Source organism: Salmo salar, chromosome 09 (assembly GCF_965601325.2).
Source record: "Salmo salar chromosome 09, fSalSal1, whole genome shotgun sequence".
Taxonomy (NCBI): Eukaryota; Metazoa; Chordata; class Actinopteri; order Salmoniformes; family Salmonidae; genus Salmo; species Salmo salar.
The window spans coordinates 33,138,142-33,160,955 of record NC_138299.1 but is presented as its reverse complement, the minus strand read 5'-3'; the positions used below and the strand labels follow the sequence as shown (position 1 = coordinate 33,160,955).

The 22,814-nt window shown below is 41.9% G+C and overlaps 1 protein-coding gene across 8 annotated transcripts in view; it reads left to right on the top strand.

Moving 5' to 3' along the window:
* LOC100380626 (E3 ubiquitin-protein ligase HECTD1) overlaps positions 1–22,814 on the top strand; it is a 43,609-nt gene continuing 20,795 nt past the window's right edge. For all 8 annotated transcript variants that reach the window (XM_014211181.3, XM_082955736.1, XM_014211177.3 and 5 more), the window contains exons 1-19: positions 1–257; positions 2,972–3,253; positions 3,507–3,741; positions 9,008–9,235; positions 9,459–9,740; positions 10,266–10,536; positions 10,817–10,893; positions 12,594–12,692; positions 12,940–13,054; positions 13,194–13,365; positions 14,283–14,421; positions 14,619–14,789; positions 14,965–15,187; positions 15,412–15,675; positions 20,068–20,144; positions 21,297–21,431; positions 21,757–21,903; positions 22,100–22,194; positions 22,295–22,400. In XM_014211181.3, coding sequence (XP_014066656.1) covers positions 3,114–3,253; positions 3,507–3,741; positions 9,008–9,235; positions 9,459–9,740; positions 10,266–10,536; positions 10,817–10,893; positions 12,594–12,692; positions 12,940–13,054; positions 13,194–13,365; positions 14,283–14,421; positions 14,619–14,789; positions 14,965–15,187; positions 15,412–15,675; positions 20,068–20,144; positions 21,297–21,431; positions 21,757–21,903; positions 22,100–22,194; positions 22,295–22,400 — 2,976 coding nt within the window. In that variant the 5' untranslated portion in view covers positions 1–257; positions 2,972–3,113. The remainder of the gene's footprint in view (positions 258–2,971; positions 3,254–3,506; positions 3,742–9,007; positions 9,236–9,458; positions 9,741–10,265; positions 10,537–10,816; positions 10,894–12,593; positions 12,693–12,939; positions 13,055–13,193; positions 13,366–14,282; positions 14,422–14,618; positions 14,790–14,964; positions 15,188–15,411; positions 15,676–20,067; positions 20,145–21,296; positions 21,432–21,756; positions 21,904–22,099; positions 22,195–22,294; positions 22,401–22,814) is intronic.

Sequence of the window (22,814 nt, the reverse complement as noted above, 5' to 3'; positions counted from 1 at the left end):
GCTGTCAGCCGGTGAATAGAGAATACAGTAGGACGTTGCGTAGCCTCGTGATGCATACGACGGAGAGCCAACTCGGTTACCTCGACCGCTCTCCATTTCGCCTGAATTTATGTATTGCATTACTGTCCACTTTGACCTTTATGGCTCGGTAAAAATAACTGGGAATTAAGTATTTTATTCCCCTTAGGTTGGATTGTACCTTTACGCACTATTGTATTTAATCGACCGTCATTTTATTTTTCGTCATCTGAAAGACGGTGAGTGTGTATCTACTATATTTGTGTTGTAAAACGAGCAACCTAGTTTTTCCTACGTGTTATGACTGACAGAAGTGTTGCGGCCTTGGGCTCTCTTGGAACTGAATCCTCGCGGATTTCGTGTTGATGGTCAGGCCATGCATTATAACATTGTATTACAAACATGTTTTGAACTCTTCTGTATTATTCAACCCTCAAAATATACATGTTGGTAATTATTGGAGCAGTTTCATTGTTTGATTTTAGGCTACTAACTACTGTTAATAATCTGACTCGGTAGGATGAGCTAGGTACGCTAACGTTAATTTAGCTGTCTAGTGATGTACAGATAAACCAAAATAGCACGCAAATGTTGGCGTCCTCCTATACAGTCTGCTGTGTTTGAAATATTATGTCGTTGATCATGAAGTAGTAGTTATTGAATTAATTGACTTGTATTAGCTAACAAATAACCGGTTAAATGCTAACGTTCGTTTAGCTAAATATAGTTTAACGTTAGTCATCTAACAGTAAGCTAACTACAGCAGGTAATACGTTATTTGTCTTCGTGGACAGATGGCTAACGTTATGTTGATAGAACTGGGCTAGTTAGCCAGTACCTAGCTAAGTGTAGCCAAGCCTTATAGCAAACGTTAGGTTGTTTACGCTAGCTAACTATGCAGTATAACTTGTTTTGTAAAATTGTTATGCTGCCACTTAACGTTAACTAGCAGTTATTTCACAACAACTGTAATGTCAGTAAATTACGTTTGCTAAACTTCTCTGCAGTAAAAGCGAACCAAGTCATGATGTAATTAAGTAGCTACTGTAGCTAGTTAGTTAGGTCTATATAAAGACCTGTTTACTTGAATATGTTTGCTGTACTTTCTGGTGTTACTAACAATAATGGATTTGTGACTTGTTTTTGTGACATTAGCTAGGTACTTGAATAATGATAATGACAAAAGTAAGGAGATGGGCTGTCTGCACATTATTAGTGTCTCTATTGTCAGTTAGACTGTAGATGTAAGATAAGTTACCTAGTACTGGGCTATGCTTTCTGGACATTCAGTTGGTGGCTCAAAAGAAATGGAACTAATTCCTACACAAGTACTAGAAACTTCTGGGAGACAATTCGGTGGGAGTCAGTAGTTGCCAGTAGTAGAAACTGCAAATGTACTCTGGCAATTTGTGATTAATCTGTTGATAAGAGGATCTACCCCAAGCATCTTATCCTATAGCCATCCAGGCTCTAACAAAGGACACTGTTTTACTGTTTCAAGTCCTAATGAACATAGTCCAACCCCCAACTGAAAATAGTTTAACTCAGTATTGTGTGGAGATGATACCTCCAGTCTGCAGCCTGACTCCTGACCCACACTAAATCCTGGCAGCACTTCACCCCTGTCCTCTGTGGACTCCAATAGCTCCCTGTCTCCCAATGCATTGATAAGATCCTCCTTCTGACCTACAAAGCCCTTCACCATCTTGCCTTGCTCCTAGGCTCTGAAACTCCCTCCCTCCAGCCATTTGTAACTCTTGAGTCCATCACTATCTTTCAGTCCCTCCTAAAGTGCCCCCCACCCACATACAAGCAAAGAAATACACTACAAAGACACTCCTCTCTTCATCATACCGAGCAGTACCTACCCCTTACCCTAAACCGGGTTTGTATCCCAACCGCAATCCCGCCCCTTACCCTAAACCGGGTTCGTATCCCAACCCTCCCCTTACCCTAAACCCGGTTCGTATCCCAACCCTACCCTCCCCATACACTGATACATCACACTCTTTCCCATTTTTGAGCCCAACCCTATTTTTATTCATGTTTTTGTTTAGTCTGATGTTTATTTTGACTCCTGATTGATTGATTTATTTTATTCTTGATTTTTATGTTGTAAAGTGACTTTGGGTCCTTGAAGTCCCATTTTTGTATTATTATTGTTACATACAGTACCCAGAGAACAGGTTTTGGGCCTCACTTATTTTCCTGAGAGGAAAAGTTACTGTTTCTTGGTTCTTTATAGCAAATACCATGTTTCAGATGTCACGTGAACTAGCTACAAACCTTTGTTGCTCTGATTTGCCCAACGTAATCCCATTGGCAACTGCAAGATGAGCCAGTCATGATTAAACTAAACGCCAGCTTTCGCTCTCTACCTCTCTCTCCCCCCCTCCTCTACCTCTCTCCCCCCCTCCTCTACCTCTCTCCCCCCCTCCTCTACCTCTCTCCCCCCCTCCTCTACCTCTCTCCCCCCCCTCCTCTACCTCTCTCCTCTACCTCTCTCCTCTCCCCCTCCTCTACCTCTCTCCTCTACCTCTCCCCCATCCTCTACCTCTCTCCTCTACCTCTCCCCATCCTCTACCTCTCCCTCCATCCTTTCTACCTCTCCCCTCCATCCTTTCTACCTCTCCCCTCCATCCTTTCTACCTCTCCCCTCCATCCTTTCTACCTCTCCCCTCCATCCTTTCTACCTCTCTCCCTCCATCCTCTCCCCCATCCTCTCTACCTCTCCCCGCTCTTTCTACCTCTCTCCCCATCCTCTCTCCCTCTCCCCGCTCTTTCTACCTCTCCCCCCATCCTCTCTCCCTCTCCCCCCTTCCTCTCTCCCTCTCCCCCCTTCCTCTCTCCCCCCCATCCTCCCCCCCCCATCCTCTCTACCTCTCTCCCCCCCCCATCCTCTCTACCTCCCCCCCCCCCCCCAATCCTCTCTCTCTTTCTCTCTCCACCCCAGGTGAAGGAAGACTACATGACACACAGGAGGGAGCAGTGATTGGACCTGTGTGTTTTCTCCATCCGGCGGATGAGTCCCCAGCTCAGCCCACAGCAGTGATTGGGCTAGGTGCCAGTTAGGGAGCTGTAGCAGGGGGGTAATCATGGCGGACGTGGACCCAGACACCTTGCTGGAGTGGCTCCAGATGGGCCAGGGAGATGAGAGGGACATGCAGCTGATCGCCCTGGAGCAGCTCTGCATGTTATTGCTCATGTCTGACAACGTGGACCGCTGCTTCGAGACGTGAGTCACCAACACACACTGTCAACTGTCTATCTCACAAACATCTCAAGCATTCGTCATACTGTTGAGAGGACAATGTCGCGCTTATACAAACTGCCTATAATGACGGCACAAGCCTTTTTATGTGGTTACTGGTGAGTCGTTCGTGGATGTTTATGTTTATATAGCTAGTCCTCTCTTGCAAAATAGATTTTATCTCATTGAGAATAACCTGTATAAATAAAGGTTATATATGCCCTCCTCTGTCCCCCAGGTGTCCCCCACGCACCTTCCTCCCCGCCCTGTGTAAGATTTTCTTGGATGAAAGCGCCCCGGACAACGTGCTGGAGGTGACGGCCCGCGCCATCACATACTACCTGGATGTGTCGGCTGAGTGCACCCGCAGGATCGTGGGCGTGGACGGGGCCATCAAGGCTCTGTGTAACCGCCTAGTGGTGGTGGAGCTCAACAACAGGACCAGCAGAGACCTGGCCGAGCAGTGTGTCAAGGTACGCTTTTATTTAGAATTTGAGCTTGAAACATTATCCTATTAAACACTGTGGGAGCATTACACCAGTGTGGGGAATTCGTTTTTGTTGTACTTTATAAAAACAATTCCTTCGCTTTTTTTATTTTTCTGTGATGGACTGTTTGCTTCAGGGCATAAAATGAACACCTGCCAAATGCGGGTCGATTTAGGTATTGGTGGGTAAGAATTAGAGGTCGGCCGATTATGATTTTTCGCCGCCGATACCGATTTATTGGAGGACCAAAAAAAGCCGAAACCGATTAATCAGCCGTTTATTTTATTTTTTGTTATTTTTTTTATTATTTAAAAAAAAAAAAAATGTTGTATTTAAACATTTTTTTAAAATGTATGTTGTATGATGATGTATGTATGTATGTATGTATGTATGATGATGAGATGTAGCAACAATACTGAATGAACACTTTTTTATTTTAACATAATATAATACATCAATAAAATCAATTTACCGTAAATTCCGGACTATAAGCCGCAACTTTTTTCCCACGCTTTGAACCTCGCGGCTTAAACAATGACGCGGCTAGTATATGGATTTTTCCTGCTTTCAAATTTTTTTTCTTCCAAAAAAACACATTCTTCTGACGTGCTCAGTTTTTTGGCGGCATGAAGCTTTCATTAGACCAATGAAATTGCCGAACGGGTTAAGGTCAAAAACTTTTTTGTTTACTGTTTAGATTAAATCGAGCGCTCTCAAACTTCCCATCATTCTGATTACGGTAGTCATTTTGTCACCCTCATCATGGCAAATACACGGTGAAATGCATATGATGCAGCTTTCAAGTTGAAGGCGATTGATCTGGCTGTTGGAAAAGGAAATAGAGCTGCTGCACAGGAGCTTGGTCTTAATGAGTCGATGATAAGACGTTGGAAACAGCAGCGCGAGGAATTGACTCAGTGCAAAAAGACAACTACCTAAAGCTTACTGCTCATTTTTTGTTACAAGCCGTGTTTCGTTAAAGCCTGTGTAAAGTTCATTTGTTTCAATGTACTGGTAGGCACCTGCGGCTTATTTATGTTCAAAATAATATATAATTTTGAATTCAGTGGGTGCGGCTTAAATTCAGGTGCGCTTAATAGTCCGGAAATTACGGAAATTACGGTAGTCTCAAGTAAATAATGAAACATGTTCAATTTGGTTTAAATAATGCAAAAACAAAGTGTTGGAGAGGAAGGTAAAAAGTGCAATATGTGCCATGTAAAAAAGCTAACGTTTAAGTTCCTTGCTCAGAAAATGAGAACATATGAAAGCTGGTGGTTCCTTTTAACATGAGTCATTAATATTCCCAGGTAAGAAGTTTTAGGTTGTAGTTATTATAGGAATTATGGGACTATTTCTCTCTATACCATTTGTATTTCATATACCTTTGACTATTGGATGTTCTAATAGGTACTTTAGTATTGCCAACCTAATCTCGGGAGTTGATAGGCTTGAAGTCATAAACAGCGCAGTGCTTGAAGCATTGCAAAGAGCTGCTGGCAAACGCAGTAAAGTGCTGTTTGAATGAATGCTTACGAGCCTGCTGCTGCCTACCACCGCTCAGTCAGACTGCTCTATCAAATATCAAATCATAGACTTAATTATAATATAATAAACACACAGAAATACGAGCCTTAGGTCATTAACCTCTATGGGCTAGGTGGGACGCTAGCGTGCCACCCGTGGTGCACTCCATCAACAGCAGGTGCATTTCAAGAGCGGCAAATTTGAATCCAAATAAATGTCAAAATTCAAATTTTTCAAAAATACAACTATTTTACACCATTTGAAAGATAAACATCTCCTTAATCTAACCACGTTTTACGATTTCAAAAAGGTTTTACGGCGAAAGCATAAATTTAGAGTATGTTAGGACAGTACATTCACAAGAGTTGTGTGTAATGTTTTGTCAAGTCAAAGACAGGGTCACCAAAACCATAAAACCAGCTAAAATGATGCACTAACCTTTTACAATCTCCATCAGATGACACTCCTAGGACATTATGTTAGACAATGCATGCATTTTTAGTTCTATCAAGTTCATATTTATATCCAAAAACAGCGTTTTACTATGGCATTGATGTTGAGGAAATCGTTTCCCTCCAATAACCGGCAGTCAAGTCAGCGTCACAAATTAAATAATTAAAATTAGAAAACATTGGTAAAATATTATATTGTCATTTAAAGAATTATAGATTTACATCTCTTGAACGCAATCAACTTGCCAGATTTAAAAATAACCTTACTGGGAAATCACACTTTGCAATAATCTGAGCACTGCGCCCAGAAAAATACGCGTTGCGATACAGACTAGACGTCATGTTGGGGAGATCTAAAATCGAAAATACTATGTAAATAATCCATTACCTTTGATTCTCTTCATCAGATGTCACTTCCAGGTATCACAGGTCCATAACGAATGTAGTTTTGTTCAAAAAAGCTCATCATTTATGTCCAAAAATCTCCGTCTTGTTAGCACATGATCTAAGCCAGCCGGACTTCTCGTCATGAACGAGGGGAAAAAATATATTTCCGTTCGTTCAAACATGTCAAACGTTGTATAGCATAAATCATTAGGGCCTTTTTTAACCAGAACATGAATAATATTCAAGGTGGACGAATGCATACTCTTTTATAACGTATTGGAACGAGGGTACCCAACATGAACTCGCGCACCAGGTGTCTAATGGGACATCATCGTTCCATGGCTCTTGTTCGGTCAGATCTCCCTCCAGAAGACTCAAAACACTTTTTAAAGGCTGGTGACATCTAGTGGAAGCAATAGGAAGTGCCAAAATATTCCTCAGCCCCTGTGTTTTTCAATGGGATAGGTTTAAAGTCAATACAACACATCAGGTATCCACTTCCTGTCAGAAAATGTCTCAGGGTTTTGCCTGCCAAATGAATTCTGTTATACTCACAGACACCATTCAAACAGTTTTAGAAACGTTTGAGTGTTTTCTATCCATATATAATAAGTATATGCATATTCTAGTTACTGGGTAGGATTAGTAACCAGATTAAATCGGGTAAAAAAAATTTATCCAGACGTGCAAATGCTGCCCCCTAGCCCTAACAGGTTTAATATGGTTAAATCCGGAAACTATCATTTCGAAAACAAAAAGTTTATTCTTTCAGTGAAATACGGAACCGATCCGTATTTTATCTAACGGGTGGCATCCATAAGTCTAAATATTGCTGTTACATTGCACAACCTTCAATGTTATGTCATAATTACGTAAAATTCGGGCAAATTAGTTCGCAACGAGCCAGGCAGCCCAAACTGTTGCATATACCCTGACTCTGCGTGCAATGAACGCAAGAGAAGTGACACAATTTCCCTAGTTTAATAATGCCTGCTAACCTGGATTTGTTTTAACTAAATATGCAGGTTTAAAAAAATGTACTTCTGTGTATGGATTTTAAGAAAGGCATTCATGTTTATGGTTAGGTACATTTGTGCAACAATTGTGCTTTTTTCGCAATTGCGCTTTTGTTAAATCATCCCCCGTTTGGCGAAGTTGGCTGTGTTTGTTAGGAAGAAATGGTCTTCACACAGTTCGCAACGAGCCAGGCCGGCCCAAACTGCTGCATATACCCTGACTCTGTTGCACAGAACGCAAGAGAAGTGACACAATTTCCCTAGTTAAAAGAAATTAATGTTAGCGGGCAATTTTAACTAAATATGTAGGTTTAAAAATGTTTACTTGTGTATTGATTTTAAGAAAGGCGTTGATGTTTGTGGCGTTGATGTTTATGGACCTCTGGTAAGAATGTCTACTTCACCAGTCACGTTGGCGGGTGGTCAATTTTCAGGGCTCTACAGTGCGAGCATTACATTACATTTGTGAATAAAACATTGTCACAAGTCAAATATGTGCGCGTTGCGATTTCTAGCATAAAAATGCTGAAGTAGCTGTTTTCAAAGTATTTCTGTTTTGTTTCATAGTTGCTAATCGCACCAAGAAATACGAATACTACATCCCACCTCGTGCAGTTTTGAGCACTGTGAGTGAAGTGCTGATAGATCATTTTTTTGGAGGCACAGGCATCAATGTTGGTCTAATTTACTCATGAACCACAATTCAATGCAAACTGTAGTCACGTGTCAAACTCCGGTGGCGCGGTGTCATTTAATCAACATGGCTGGATTTTCGGGCCTGTGAGATAAAATTATGATGCTGGCTTGCAAAAAAAAATATGTATAGATCACATTGATTTTAGTGTTGGCATAGTCTCATAGTGAGGAGCCTATAAAACGTTGTTAGCTTTATAAACAGATTTTTGGGAATTCTGAAATTAATGGAATAAATGACCATACTATAAAACTAGCTAGCCAGCTATAAGTAACTGGAGCTAGCTAGCTAGCTAGCTAGCTAGCTAGCTAGCTAGCTGACAGGAGTGCTAACTAGCTACGTTAGCTTGCTAGGCACAATAATAGCTTTAGATAGTTTTTTTTTTTTTTTTACCTCAATTTCAAGACTTCCACCATGAACGTTGCCTCTCCGATCATCACTCTCCCTCGCTTGGGCAAGGGACATTTTAAGGTACACTCGGATGTGACGATGTAATACGTCATTCAAGGATTGAGGGTTTAGGGCCGAGGGCTGTCTACTTTTAATTTGGACTGCAGCTGCTGTCTACTACATTCCAAATCTCACACACGAACAGACACACTTGACTTGACTCCAGTGGCCCCGTTACCACGGTAATCTCCTACTCTTAAAGGGGAAGCTGAAAATGTTGTCAAATGTGATATTTTGGTTAAAAGAAAATATGAAATTTAAATTTAGCAATATACCACATTACTTATACATTTATTGTTTTAGAAACATTACAAAACATGGTCCTTTTAAAAAAAATTTTTTTAGTATTTTTATGTAATTATGGCAACAACAAAAAATATTTTGGCTGGTAGATTTTTTTTTTTTTCATCTACCTGCCACAGTGGCTGGTGGAAGAAAAATAAAATGTTACGCCCTGCAAGAGAATGTTCTCTTTCTTTACCTGGAACCTTTTATTCAAATCACAAGATGCGTATGAGGAGTTTATTCAAATTAGGTCTTGAATATGTAGGTCATATTTCACAACAAATATATCTTGTTTAGGAAGGGCTTATGTATGTGGTAGAATATTACAGAACATGCTCATACTCAAAAGTAGTCAGGTGCAGAGTCCTCGTTGTGAAATCCATAGAAAAAAGATGGGCCTCGCATCATAAATAATCATTATTTGTGGTGTCATTTGTCAGGTGCTGGAGCTGATCTGTACCAGGGAGTCTGGTGCAGTGTTTGAGGCTGGGGGTCTGAACTGTGTGCTTAGCTTCATCCGGGACAGCGGTCATCTGGTCCATAAGGACACCCTGCACTCTGCCATGTCTGTGGTGTCTCGCCTGTGCAGCAAGATGGAGCCCCAGGACTCCTCTCTGGAGACTTGTGTGGAGTCCCTCTCCAGTCTGCTCAAACACGAAGACCACCAGGTGAATGGGACACCCACTCAGGGGTCATTGGTTGGGGGGGGGTGGTCATCATGCACATTGGTGGTGGATGAATGCGTTTTCCCCATTTCTATATAAAGTGCTTTGAACTACTGGAAAAGTGGTATATAAATCCAATCACTTATATAAATTGGAAAGAAGCTTGACGGTCTGGTTGCAAATGATTACATTGTTATTGATAAAAATGCAACCCATTGATTGACAGGTGTCTGATGGTGCTCTGCGCTGCTTTGCCTCCCTGGCGGACCGGTTCACCCGTCGAGGGGTGGACCCCGCGCCACTGGCCAAGCACGGTCTGACAGAGGAGCTGCTCTCCCGGATGGCGGCGGCAGGGGGCATGGTCTCCGGCCCCTCCTCCACCTGTAAGCCAGGCCGGACCTCCACTGGGGCCCAACCCACCGCTGCCGACTCCAAACTCTCCAACCAGGTGTCCACCATCGTTAGCCTGCTGTCCACGCTGTGCAGAGGCTCTCCCCTTGTCACTCATGTAAGGACATTTTACATTTAGTCTTGTTAAAAAAAAAACGAAAAAACATTTACAAATCAAATTGCCCATTGTTGGGAGAAAATACTTTTCTCAATGTGAGTCTTTAAGGACCAGCTCATATCTCAGACTACTCCCTGAGAAGAGTTTTATTAGATGGCTTTTATTTTAAGTCCTCAGCCTTGTCAAATTATTGCAGTTTGATTTGTGGTAGCTGTATTTGGTGTTATGAGCACTCTGGGACACATTTCTGTATTAGTAAGAATTCCTAATGTATTCCATAGCAATTTTATTGGCACAGAATGTTTAATATATGAACTGCAATATCTTGAAAGCTAACAATAATAAAAATAACATAAAACGTTGAAAGGATCTTATTTCAGAATATATTAGTGAAGAGAACTGTATTGTAATGAGAGCTATTCTGAAGTGACACTATGACTAGTATAAAGAATAATGGGATAATAATAGAAGTGGTGTTTTTGTTTTGTCTCTCTGTGTGTGTATTTCCTGTGTGTGTATGTATAGGATCTGCTACGCTCTGCGCTGCCTGACTCCATGGAGAGTGCGATGCAGGGGGACGAGCGCTGTGTTCTGGACACCATGCGTCTGGTGGACCTGCTGCTGGTCCTGCTGTTCGAGGGCCGCAAAGCTCTGCCCAAATCCACCGCTGGCTCAACAGGACGCATCCCGGGCCTGCGACGGCTGGACAGCTCCGGGGAGCGTTCCCACCGACAGCTCATCGACTGTATCCGCAGCAAAGACACAGACGCTCTCATTGATGCCATCGACACCGGAGGTGGATGGGTGGATAGTATGGGGTCAAAAGTAATGCACTGTAAAGGGAATAGGGCACCATTTGGGACCCAGATATATCCTGTATGTTGGTCTGTCAGGAGGCTAGGGTACATGATGATGTGGCAGAGGAAGTTTGTCCAATCTGGTGTAATGGTGCCTTTTTTCCTAATTCATTTCAGCCGTTTGTTTTGCGTAATGGTAAATGTGTCATGTTTATGAAAAAGTGTCCGCTGTTATTGCGCACGCTTATTCAATTGCTTAAAATGGTTCCTGTGTTGCAGCTTTTGAAGTGAATTTCATGGATGACGTCGGGCAGACTCTTTTGAACTGGGCCTCTGCATTTGGCACACAGGAAATGGTAAGCTATTTTAGACTGAGTCTCGTATCCCTCCATCTCTTTACAGAGATTAGCCATTAGGCGTGCGAACAGAACAGAATGGCTCATTGTGCCAGGGGAATTAAAGATATATTTTGGAAATGAGGCACTCTTTATCTAGTTCCCCGGAGTCAGATGAACTCATGGATACCATTTATGTCTCTGCGCGCAGTTGAAGGAAGTTGTTAACTAGCGCTAGAACAATTGCTTACTAGCATTAGCGCAATGCAGATGCCCATATACAGCGCCTTCAGAAAGTATTCAGACCCCTCGACTTATTCCACATTTTGTTACGTTACAGCTTTATTCTAAAATTGATTAGATCGTTTTTTCCCCCCTCGTCAATCTACACACAATACCCCACAATGACCTCATAATACCCCATAATGACAAAGAAAAACAGCTTTTTAGACATTTTAGCAAATGTATAAATAAAATAAAAAAACGGAAATGCCACATTTCCATAACTATTCAGACCCTTTACTCAGTACTTTGTTGAACCACCTTTGGCAGTGATTACTGCATCGAGTCTTCTTGGGTATGACGTTACAAGCTTGGCACACCTGTATTTGGGGAATTTCTCCAATTCTTCTCTGCAGATGCTTTCAGGTTGGATGAGGAGCCGTGCTGCACAGGTCTCCAATTTCAGGTCTCCAGAGATGTTTGATCGGGTTCAAGTCCGGGATCTGGCTGTTTTCTTGGCTGTGTGCTTAGGGTGTTGTCCTGTTGGAAGAAGAACCTTCACCCCAATCTGAGGTCCTGAGCACTCTGGAGCAGGTTTTCATCAAGGATCTCTCTGTACTTTGCTCTGTTCATCTTTGCCTCGATTCTGACTAGTCTCCCAGTTCTTGCCGCTGAAAAACATCCTCACAGCATGATGCTGCCGCCAATATGCTTCACCATAGGCATGGTGCAAGGTTTCCTCCAGACGTGACGCTTGGCATTCAGGCCAAAGAGTTCAATCTTGGTTTCATCAGACCAGAGAATCTTGTTTCTTTAGGTGCCTTTTGGCAAACTCCAAGTGGGCTGTCATGTGCCTTTTACTGAGGAGTGTCTTCAGTCTGGCCACTCTACCATAAAGACTTGATTGGTGGAGTGCTGCAGAGATGGTTGTCATTCTGGAAGGTTCTCCCATCTCCACAGAGGAACTCTGGAGCTCTGTCAGAGTGACTTTCCGAAGGTACTTTGTCAGAATACTTTCCAAAGGTACTTTGTCATTGCAGTAATGCTAGTTAGCATTGGCTCAGTAAACTACCTCTAACTTCCTTTTATACTGGACACAGAGACACAAAAATTGTATCCATGACTTAATCTGACTCCGGGGAAGTAGATAAATGGCCTCATTTACAAAATCCCAAAGTATCCTTTTAAGGACAGCATCTCTTCCCTGTTGTGGTGCAATAATGGGCTCAGTGCTCAAGGTTCTGTCAATAGGTGTCCATAGCAACAAGCTGTGTATGCAGCCTAATGCAGACGGATTACTATGGTTTGGTTAAATAATGGCTTGTCACCTCGAAACCAGACCACGACACAGTTGTATTCATTCGGCACCAAACAGAAGAAAATGGACTGAAACAAGGAGAGTCCAATAATAAACGTCTGTTCCAAAAAGTTGTTCTTTGCGTGCCTTCATTATCAAGACCCTGTTGAATAACCCCTGTTTGTTGTGGTTGATGTCCCAGGTTGAGTTCCTGTGTGAGAGAGGTGCTGATGTCAACAGAGGTCAGAGGTCCTCCTCCCTCCACTACGCTGCCTGTTTTGGACGGCCTCAAGTAGCAAAGGTCTCTTTAACCTTGAGAGGAAATCTTTTGTAACGCTCAAACTGCTGTTTTTTCCACCAACATCCCTTGATAAAGGCCCAGCAGCTGGACTGTTGGCTGCTGGTGTATATTGAATTCAATGAACGTAAAGAAAACATAGGATAAAGTTTTTGCGTGTGCACCCTATCCTCCTCTATATGATGTTTGGAAATACAGGCAGACCGATATAAGTTCCCCTAGTAAGCATAATTTTTCTATGTGTCTATAGACTCTGCTGCGACATGGAGCCAACCCTGACCTCCGAGATGAAGATGGGAAAACTCCCCTGGACAAAGCAAGGGAGCGTGGCCACAGTGAGGTGGTAGCCATCCTCCAGTCTCCTGGTGAGTTCTAACAATATATGAACAGCTGTGCTGCCGACTGACTTCCATGAAAATCCTTGGTCGTCAGTGGCTCATGCCCATCAGAGAATAAAGGACAGTGGTTATTTCACAATTTGTTGTGTTCTCTTTTGTTCTGAAGGAGACTGGATGTGCCCCGTTAACAAAGGAGAGGACAAGAAGAAGAAAGACTTGAACGAGGAAGAGGAGGGCAGCGAACCCAAAGGAGACCCTGAGATGGCCCCCATCTACCTGAAGAGGCTGCTACCAGTATTTGCACAAACCTTTCAGCAAACCATGCTACCTTCTATTAGGTAAGGACAACTTTGAGAGTAACTTGACCAAAGGACCTTTGTCTATACTCACAGAGATGTATATATTACTGAGGACCTGAATGCAATTTTATTTGAATAGGGACAAATACAAATCCATTAACACAGGGTTTCCCAAACTATGGGTCGCGTGATTTGAAAATGGGGTTGCGAGAGAAGTTTTGCGGTTGGTTCATAGAACCGTAACCTCCGGTAGCCGCTAGATGCTGTTGTAATAAACAGAGCGAGTTCTTTTTTCTTCCTAAACATGTGGCGCTATCTTTTGAATGGTTTAAGCAACAAAATATTATGACCCCATCACTGAAAGATACTCTAAGACTCTCAGGAACACGTACGTACGGTTTCTCTCTACTATGCCCACAAGACCAGGCTCTTAATCAGACTGGGGGGGAAAGAACATCATCAACGATAAGGTTCTTTTTTACATAGAAGATCATACAACATTATTGCCTGATGATATTTTGAACTTCCCAATCCCTTTTCTAAAGCATTTGTCACTTCAAACCATAATGTCTTCAGATTGAAATACTGTCAGACTGAAAAAGTTTTGAAACCCTTGCATTAAAAGTGCAATATGCCGAAATCGTGCCTCCATTTCCTGGTTGCTAAAATTCGAATAGTTTGCCTAATTTCAGTTTCTCGTTCAGAGAATCATTGTACTGTCTAAACCGCTGTGAAATATATTTTCAATAATCAAAAATATTGTAGTTTCAGCTGTTTTGAAGCTGGTGTACAAAAGCAAAAGATGCAAAAACTACACAGATCTGTTCTATCGCATCTTATACTTGCTTTCAATGATCATGACAGATCTATAACTCACATTTCTATGGGCATTTGGTTAGGTTGCCCAAGAAGTGACATATTGGTGCTTTAACATGTCGTCCCTCTGTCCCTTACAGGAAAGCTAGCCTGGCTCTGATCAGGAAGATGATCCACTACAGCTGTGAAGTGCTGCTGAAGGAGGTGTGTGACTCTGACGCCGGTCACAACTTGCCCACCGTGCTAGTGGAGATAACCGCCACCGTGCTGGATCAGGAGGTACGGCACTACACAACATCCATCTCTTTGTGTATGTGTGTGTTCAAGATGCTTGATCAGGAGGTGTGCGTGCATTCTCGTGTGTGACTGTTAACAACATCCAACGATAACCTAATGCCTGTTAAAAAGCTATTTAGTTGCACCAGCTCTCTAGTAATCCACAGGCTAAGTTAAATGTGGTTTCTCTTCCTGTACAGGACGATGATGACGGTCACCTGCTGGCACTGCAGATCATCAGAGACCTGGTGGACAAAGGAGGAGATGTCTTCTTGGACCAGTTGGCTAGACTGGGCGTCATCAACAAGGTGTCCACTCTGGCTGGACCCACCTCAGACGATGAGAACGAGGAGGTGTCCAAACCAGAGAAGGTGCAGTAAGAACAACAACATAATGCAGTCCAAATATACACTGATAGAGCTTTGTGATTTCTGTGTAATAAAAAGCGTTCCGCAAAGAAAATATATTTAAATCTATTTAAAATCTCTGGATAAGAGCATCTGCTACATGACTAAAATCTAAAGTAAATGTCTCTGGTTCCACCAGGAAGACGAGCCACAGGAGGATGCCAAAGAGGTGCAGCAGGGGAAGCCCTACCACTGGCGTGACTGGTCCATTATCAGGGGGAGGGACTGCCTGTACATCTGGAGTGATGCTGCAGCCCTGGAGCTCTCCAACGGCTCCAATGGATGGTTCCGCTTCATCTTGGACGGCAAGCTGGCCACCATGTACTCCAGCGGCAGCCCAGAGGGAGGCTCCGACAGCTCAGGTAGACCTAGCTACATACCTTCTCAATTGACCTGGTATGTTATGACTTGAACTTTCCTCAACTAATTACTTATTCCTCTCCATCTCCTTATTTGGAATTAAGGCCAGAATGAGCTCCCTCCACTCACATACATGCAGTTGTAACAAGTGAATAACCGTATTATAATGGTGATATCATAACCAACATCAAACTGTTCCAATTCCTCAAATGTACTACCCACCCAGAAAGTCGTAGTGAGTTTTTGGAGAAGCTGCAGCGTGCCCGGAGCCAGGTGAAGCCTGTGACAGCCAGCCAGCCCATCCTGTCTGCCCTGGGTCCCACCAAGCTGACGGTGGGAAACTGGTCCCTGACCTGCCTGAAGGAGGGAGAGATCGCCATCCACAACTCTGACGGACAGCAGGCCACCATCCTCAAGGAGGACCTGCCCGGCTTCGTGTTCGAGTCCAACAGGGGCACCAAGCACTCCTTCACCGCTGAAACATCACTAGGTCAGTTAGTTTGAACTTCAGTGCATATAGATCATATCATTTTGTTGTATTTAAATCTGTAGTTAAATGTGCCTAAATTGTTTACAAATTAATCTCTCATTTTATTATTTATTCATTTATCTCATCTCAGGGTTTCTGTTATGAAAATGTGGCCCTGGACATTTGACTGGCAGAATTTTAATTTACCGGATGTTTTGAGAAATTTACCATAACCTGATTCTGACCCACGGTGCACAAAAATCACATTTTATATTATGGTAATTTATCTTAACAGAACAAATCGAGGATGCGATGTGTGTCCTTATCGCACCCATTTACTTTTCCTCAGTAATGAACAGCAAAATCTCTAGCCTATACATAAACTGCGTGTGACTTTCATGTTTCGGGAAGCACATTTTCACCGTAAAAATGCACCTTTATAATAAATCATTCCATGCATCATCGCATTTGCAGACTTATGTAAGAGCCTACTAATCGTAATGTGATTAGTAGATTGGATAGTCATAATTTAGGCTAATATAACTCAATCACTGTTGCATGGCTGAGCGTGTAGAGGCTTGGACTATAAGCTATATCAGATATGTTTTTCCTGTGCAAAGAAATAAACCTATGTCATGCAATTCTACTAAACTTTATATGACTGGAGACAGCAGAATCTGTTTTTAGGCCTCCGAGAAGGGGAGATAAGTAGAATATGACATCCATCTAAACTGGAGGAGGAAATTATTTCCTAAAACAAACTTATGTGTCACTGACCCAACAATGATAGAGTGAATATGCGCAGTGCACACTCACTGGGGATATGGCCCATGTTCTCTGCTGGTAATAAGATACAGGCCTACTCTTGTTCACTCAATTAAGTTGATCATTTTGATAACTAAAAGACATTAGTATTTTTTTCATTGTCTTCTCTTTACAGCAATAACATTTGCTTTCCAAACTGTTTTTATTTATTTCTGTAAAGACAGGAGTATGCTAATTAGGCTATATAATTTTTGCAATTGAATTCAATTTACTTAGGGAAAGCTTAGATTCCCCTAGCCTTTTGACATAAGTGGCACATCCAATCTACTACCACAATAGTAAAAAACGTTTACCTAGTCTTGGTCAGCTTGTCAAGAAAGAAATATCCCAAACAGACATTTGTGGGACGACAGTTGTGGGACGATAGATCCCAAATTCATACAACTTTTAAAAAGCAATGAATCTGATGCAATACATCACAACGTTTCGCTTGAAATGTTGATCAACTATTTCTTAACATTATTAGTGCAGCAATGCACACAAAGCACTAGGCTATGCACAAGTGTACATCTGGCTACTGGACAATGAAATAAAAAATAATTGCCTCCACGGCGATGCCGTTTTAAGATGACAATTATTTATTTTTTTCATGAGCATGGCTTTATTTCTATTACAGCATATTGGAGGCCTGTCATTCATATTCCATTCATCCAGTTCAATGTAACATCAATACCTTCTAAACCCCCCCCCCCCCCCCCCCCAAAAAAAAATATATATATAGATGTACTATTGTAAAGTGGTTGTTCCACTGGATATCATAAGGTGAATGCACCAATTTGTAAGTCGCTCTGGATAAGAGCGTCTGCTAAATGACGTAAATGTAAATGTAGGTTTAGGCTACTACAAAATGTTCCTATACCCATCATGAGGTTGCTACAACCTAGCCTATGAAAAGTTTACAACATAGGTACACACAGGTCTAGAGAGAAATTAGGTGAGACAGTGACACATGGACAGACAGTGACACATTCAATACTGCCTTGCACACTCCTGCCTGCATCTAGCTGATCTAGGGTGTAATTATTAGTCCAACAGTTGCAAATGAGAGTTTCTATTGGACAAATTCAGGTAGGTTTATCACTGTTCCGTTTGCTTCCATTTTAAGAAATGTTTTTCAACAGAATAGGCGGAATGAATACACCTCTGATCACACACACAGTTCACTTTCATAGTAGCCATGTTGTATTCCTTCTCACATCTAAGCGCTTTCCTCTCACCTTTTCCTTCGCTTGTGGACGTCAAACCATATAACCTACACACAGCCTACATTGTTGTCACCATATTAGCTAAAGTAATGTGATAGACAACATAGCTAATATAACTAACACATTAGTAAACCCACTACAAGCATGCAGTACAGTGTACAGTCAGTAAGCAGTTTAGCAGTTGCACCGGTGGGTCTTGGTGGCAATAAATTTGTAAAACCAAAAGCTTACCTTGACTTGGAAGAGATCCAGTGTTGTGTTGGATAGCCAGCTAGATAACATGGCATCCCTCTGTTTGAGTAAGCTAAACTAGCTATCTGCATTTGCTAAGTGAACGTTTAAAAAAAAAAAAACTCTCTTCTCCTTCATTTTTGAAGAAATTAATTTGTTTCCAAACTGTTCAACTATTGTCTTTCTCTCTCTGTGGGTCAACTACTCACCACATTTTATGCACTGCAGTGCTAGCTGTAGCTTATGCTTATGCTTTCACTACTAGATTAATTGGATGGATAATATTTTAGTTCATGCAGCAAGAGCTCTGATAGGTTGGAGGACATCCTCTGGAAGTTGTCATAATTACTGTTTAAGTCTATGGAAGGGGGTGAGAACCATGAGCCTTCTAGGTTTTGTATTGAAGTCAATGTACCCAGAGGAGAATGGAAGCTAGCTGTCCTCCGGCTGCACCATGGTGCTATCCTACAGAGTGCTGTTGGGCTACTGTTGACCTTAATTGCAAAACAATGTGTTTTAATCAATTATTTGGTGACGTGAACATGTTTATAGTATAGTTTTATTTAAAAATGACTGTTTCACTATAAAAAAATTATAAATAATAATTCACTGAGGAATTGTCCTCCCCTTCCTCCTCTGAGGAGCCTCCACTGCTCTACAGATATGGTTAGGTTTTGCCTAGGCTACTTTGAAGCAAGGTAATGTCTCATATGTAGTGCCACATTCTGGTTTCAACAATTAGGTAGCCATATGTTTTCTAAATGCATACTGCCTCCAGCTCATTGCAAAGTGTTGTGTGGAGCGCTGAAGCCTCCCTACTGTTGCCTATGCATTTGAATAGCGAATGGGAGGTGCACTTAAATTACCAGGTGAGAAATCGAGTGGCTTATTTTAATCATGGCCCAAAATTAATAAGATCCATAATGAATGTACACCCTGCAATTCAATTCCACTAAATTATGCAAATGAACTCATAGACCAATAAGTATGACCAGTCAAATGTATTTCCATCAATTAATAGGCTAAAAAGCATTATCTCAATAGGATTTGTTTTCTATCCCCGGACAATTGGCCTTTAAAAAAAAAAATTACTGCCTAAAGCTGACTATTACCGGCTAACGGAAACCCTGAAACTCCATATTTAAAAAAAAAAAAAAAAAGTATTTGGACACCCCTTCAAATGAGTGGATTTGACTATTTCAGCCACACCTGTTGCTGACAGGTGTATAAAATAATGCAATCTGCAAAGAAAAACATTGGCAGTAGAATGGTCTTACCGAAGAGCTCAGTGACTTTCAACGTGGCACTGTCATAGGCACATTTCCAGTTTGTCAAATTTCTGCCATGCTAGAGCTTCCCCGGTCAACTGTAAGTACTGCTATTGTGAAGTGGAAACATCTAGGAGCAACAATGGCTCAGCTGTTAAGTAGTAGGCCACTCCCCCTGCCCGAATGCATAATGCCAACTGTAAAATTTGGTCGATGATGAATATTCTCTGGTGCTGTTTTTCATGGTTTGAAGGGGGCTAGGCGCCTTAGTCCCAGTGAAGGGTAATCTTAACTCTACAGCATACAATGACGTTCTAGGCGATTCTGTGCTTCCAACTTTGTGGCCACAGTTTGGGCAAGGCCCTTTCCTGTTTCAGCATGACAATGCCCTGGTGGACAAAGTGTGAGGTGCATAGAGAAATGGTTTGTTGAGATCTGTGTGGAAGAACTTGACTGGCCTGCAAAGTGCCTTGACATCAACCCCATCGAAAGCCTTTGGGATGAATTGGAAGGCCGACTGCGAGCCAGGCCTAATCGCCCAACATCAGTGCCCGACCTCATTAATGCTCGTGGCTGAATGGAAACAAGTCCCCACAGCAATGTTCCAACATCTAGTGGAAAGCCTTCCCAGATGAGTGGAGGATGTTATTGCAGCAAAGGGAGCACTAACTCCATATTAAGGCCCATGATATTGGAATGAGATGTTCGACGAGCAGGTGTCCACATACTTTTGGCCATGTAGTGTGTATGTGTGTATAAAAAAATATATATAAAGTTATCCTCTACTAGAATGATGTGGTAAGCCATCAAGTGCCTCTCCCAGTCCGCCCTGCCTTTCATGGGGATTGTCTTAAAGTTTTCCTTCTCTGTGTTCTGTTGTACAGGGTCAGAATTTGTGACTGGCTGGACTGGAAAGAGGGGAAGAAAGCTCAAATCCAAATTGGAGAAAACAAAACAAAAGGTGGTTGAGTCCGTCTGCTGTTCAGTATTTTTTGTTGTTGTTTAAAGCCAACTTCCTCCTTCCTGAATTGAGAAGATTAGTTTGTCTATTGTCACAGGGACATTTTTATTTTTGTATATATTTCTTTGCTTTAGAACACATTACATATTATCCATCTAGTTTAGCCGTCATATCATTCTTCTGTTTAATATAACAGCAGGAGGGCTTGGGCAGTATCCAGATTGTCATGCCTTCATACCAGCCTTGTTCCATACTGGGATCTTAGGTAATACCGGCACTAAACACAGGGGGCACTGTTTTCGAACTCCCCTGAGCCTTTGTAACCCAAAGGTTAGCAATGCTAACAAGTACATATAAAATCCCCTAGAGAATGCTAACGATCGCATTGCAAACATTTTATAGTCTCTGACCTAAACTATTTTCAGGACAGACATCCCAGCTCATGACGTTATTACAAGTAACTCAAAAATGCTACTCCCAGTTTACTGCACGCACAAAACTAATATTAGACATATATTTTGGAAGAAGCTAACCACTTAGCTAGATAGCTAAGTAGCTACTACATTAGCGAACCAAATGTACAACTGCAGAGCATTTGGCACATTTTAGACAGTTAATAGTTCTAAGATATTTAGCTGGCGAACATTTAGTTGTGAATTCCATACTGTAACTAGATCACCTGGCAGGTGCTGCACAACACTGAGCGACTCATAAGGCTCTGGTCTCTCTTCATTGTGTGCTTGTAAACAAACACCACGTGACTGGGTACTACTACCAGAAATGTTTCATTATGAAGCATATCTGACAGGTGAAACGAAGAACACAATCTTCTTTATCTCCTGACAGGTTGACTGTATTTTACTTAAATAGTAGCTGCAAATATTCCAATGTATATAAAAAAATTAAATCGAATAGTTTCAACAGTATTGGAAAAACCATCCTGTGTCCATTTCCAAATACCCCGGTATACAGCCCAAGCCTAACAGCAGTTTTATGCTAGTTATCCCTCACTTTTTCCTTAACACCCAGCGAGCCTAGAGCCCCTCTGTCTGTTCCTGTGATGTGTGGTTGTGTTACCTTAGTTGAATGCACTGATTTGTAAGTGGCTCTGGATACGAGTGTCTGCTAAATGGCTAGAAATGTCAAACGCAGGTGAAGACCATGGCCAGAGACCTGTATGATGACCACTTCAAGGCGGTAGAGAGCATGCCCAGGGGGGTGGTGGTCACCCTGAGGAACATCGCCACCCAGCTGGAGTCTGCTTGGGAGCTGCATACCAACAAACAGGTAGGGGGAAAAAGCACATCAACTCTAACCTAAATGTATGTCAGAGTTGGATAACATGATTACCAACAGACGGGTATGTGGGGGAATCGCCCTGGTCCGCTCACCCAACACACATGATCAATTCATGTCTACTTGCACTTTATGGAAAGTGCGCTTCAATGCAATTTACAGTAAAATCGGTACTTTAATAAAAAAACTAAGTAGATATTTTGATTGACTCACTCTATGTAGTTGTTTTGTTTTCTTGGTTGTTCTGTCTGAAGCTGTAAGCTACAGGTTTGATGACTCAGTGAAAGTTAAATGTGCTGTTTTGTTTCTGTTGCAGTGTATCGAGGGAGAAAACACATGGAGAGACTTGATGAAAACGGCTCTGGAAAACTTGATTGTGGTTCTCAAGGATGAGAACACCATCTCCCCCTATGAAATGTGCAGCAGTGGCCTAGTGCAAGCACTTTTTACAGTCCTTAATAATGTAAGTGGGATGGATGATGTGTACAGGGACCTTTGGCCCAAAGTAGTACTCTATACAGTGAATATGGTTCCATCTGGGCTGCAGATTTCTTTCTTTCATACCTTTTCTCAACTCTGTCTGGGTAACCAATTTCTGCAATGTTCCTCAACTTCCTCGTTAGTCCAACTCCAGCTCAATTAATATTTCTCTTTTTCAGAGTGTGGAACTTGACATGAAACATAATTGTAAACCATTAATGGAAAGAATAAATGTATTTAAAGCCGCATTCAGTGAAAACGAAGATGATGAAAGGTAATAATTCAGACTTTTATATAATTCATTTTTATGAATGTATTTTTAAATAACAAAAACCTGTCAGTGGCTGACTTCCTGGTTTGACCCATTCATTCAGCCGACCCGCAGTTGCCTTAATCCGCAAACTACTAGCAGTCCTGGAGTCCATTGAGAGGTTACCTCTGCACCTGTATGACACCCCAGGCTCTACCTATAACCTGCAGGTCAGTCTCCTCCACCACACCTCTCAGTAGTATAGTGGTGATGGTCAGTTTTTGTTTGTTCCCGCGACCTGTTTAAAGCTTAAGTTCAGTAAAACTCATTCTAGGGATGGGCATGAGTTCTCAAACTAATGTCAAAACTCGATCTTTAACCAGAGATCACATTTTTTTCAAAATGCAGTGCATTCGGAAAGTATTCAGACCCCTTCCCCTTTTCCACATTTTATCTTACAGCCTTATTCTAAAATGTATTGTTTTTCCGCCTCAATCTACACACAATACCCCATAATGACAAAGCAAAAACAGGTTTTTAGAAACTGAAATGACATTTACATAAGTATTCAGACTCAGTACTTTGTTGACGCACCTTTGGCAGTTTTCTTGGGTATCACGCTACAAGCTTGGCACACCTGTATT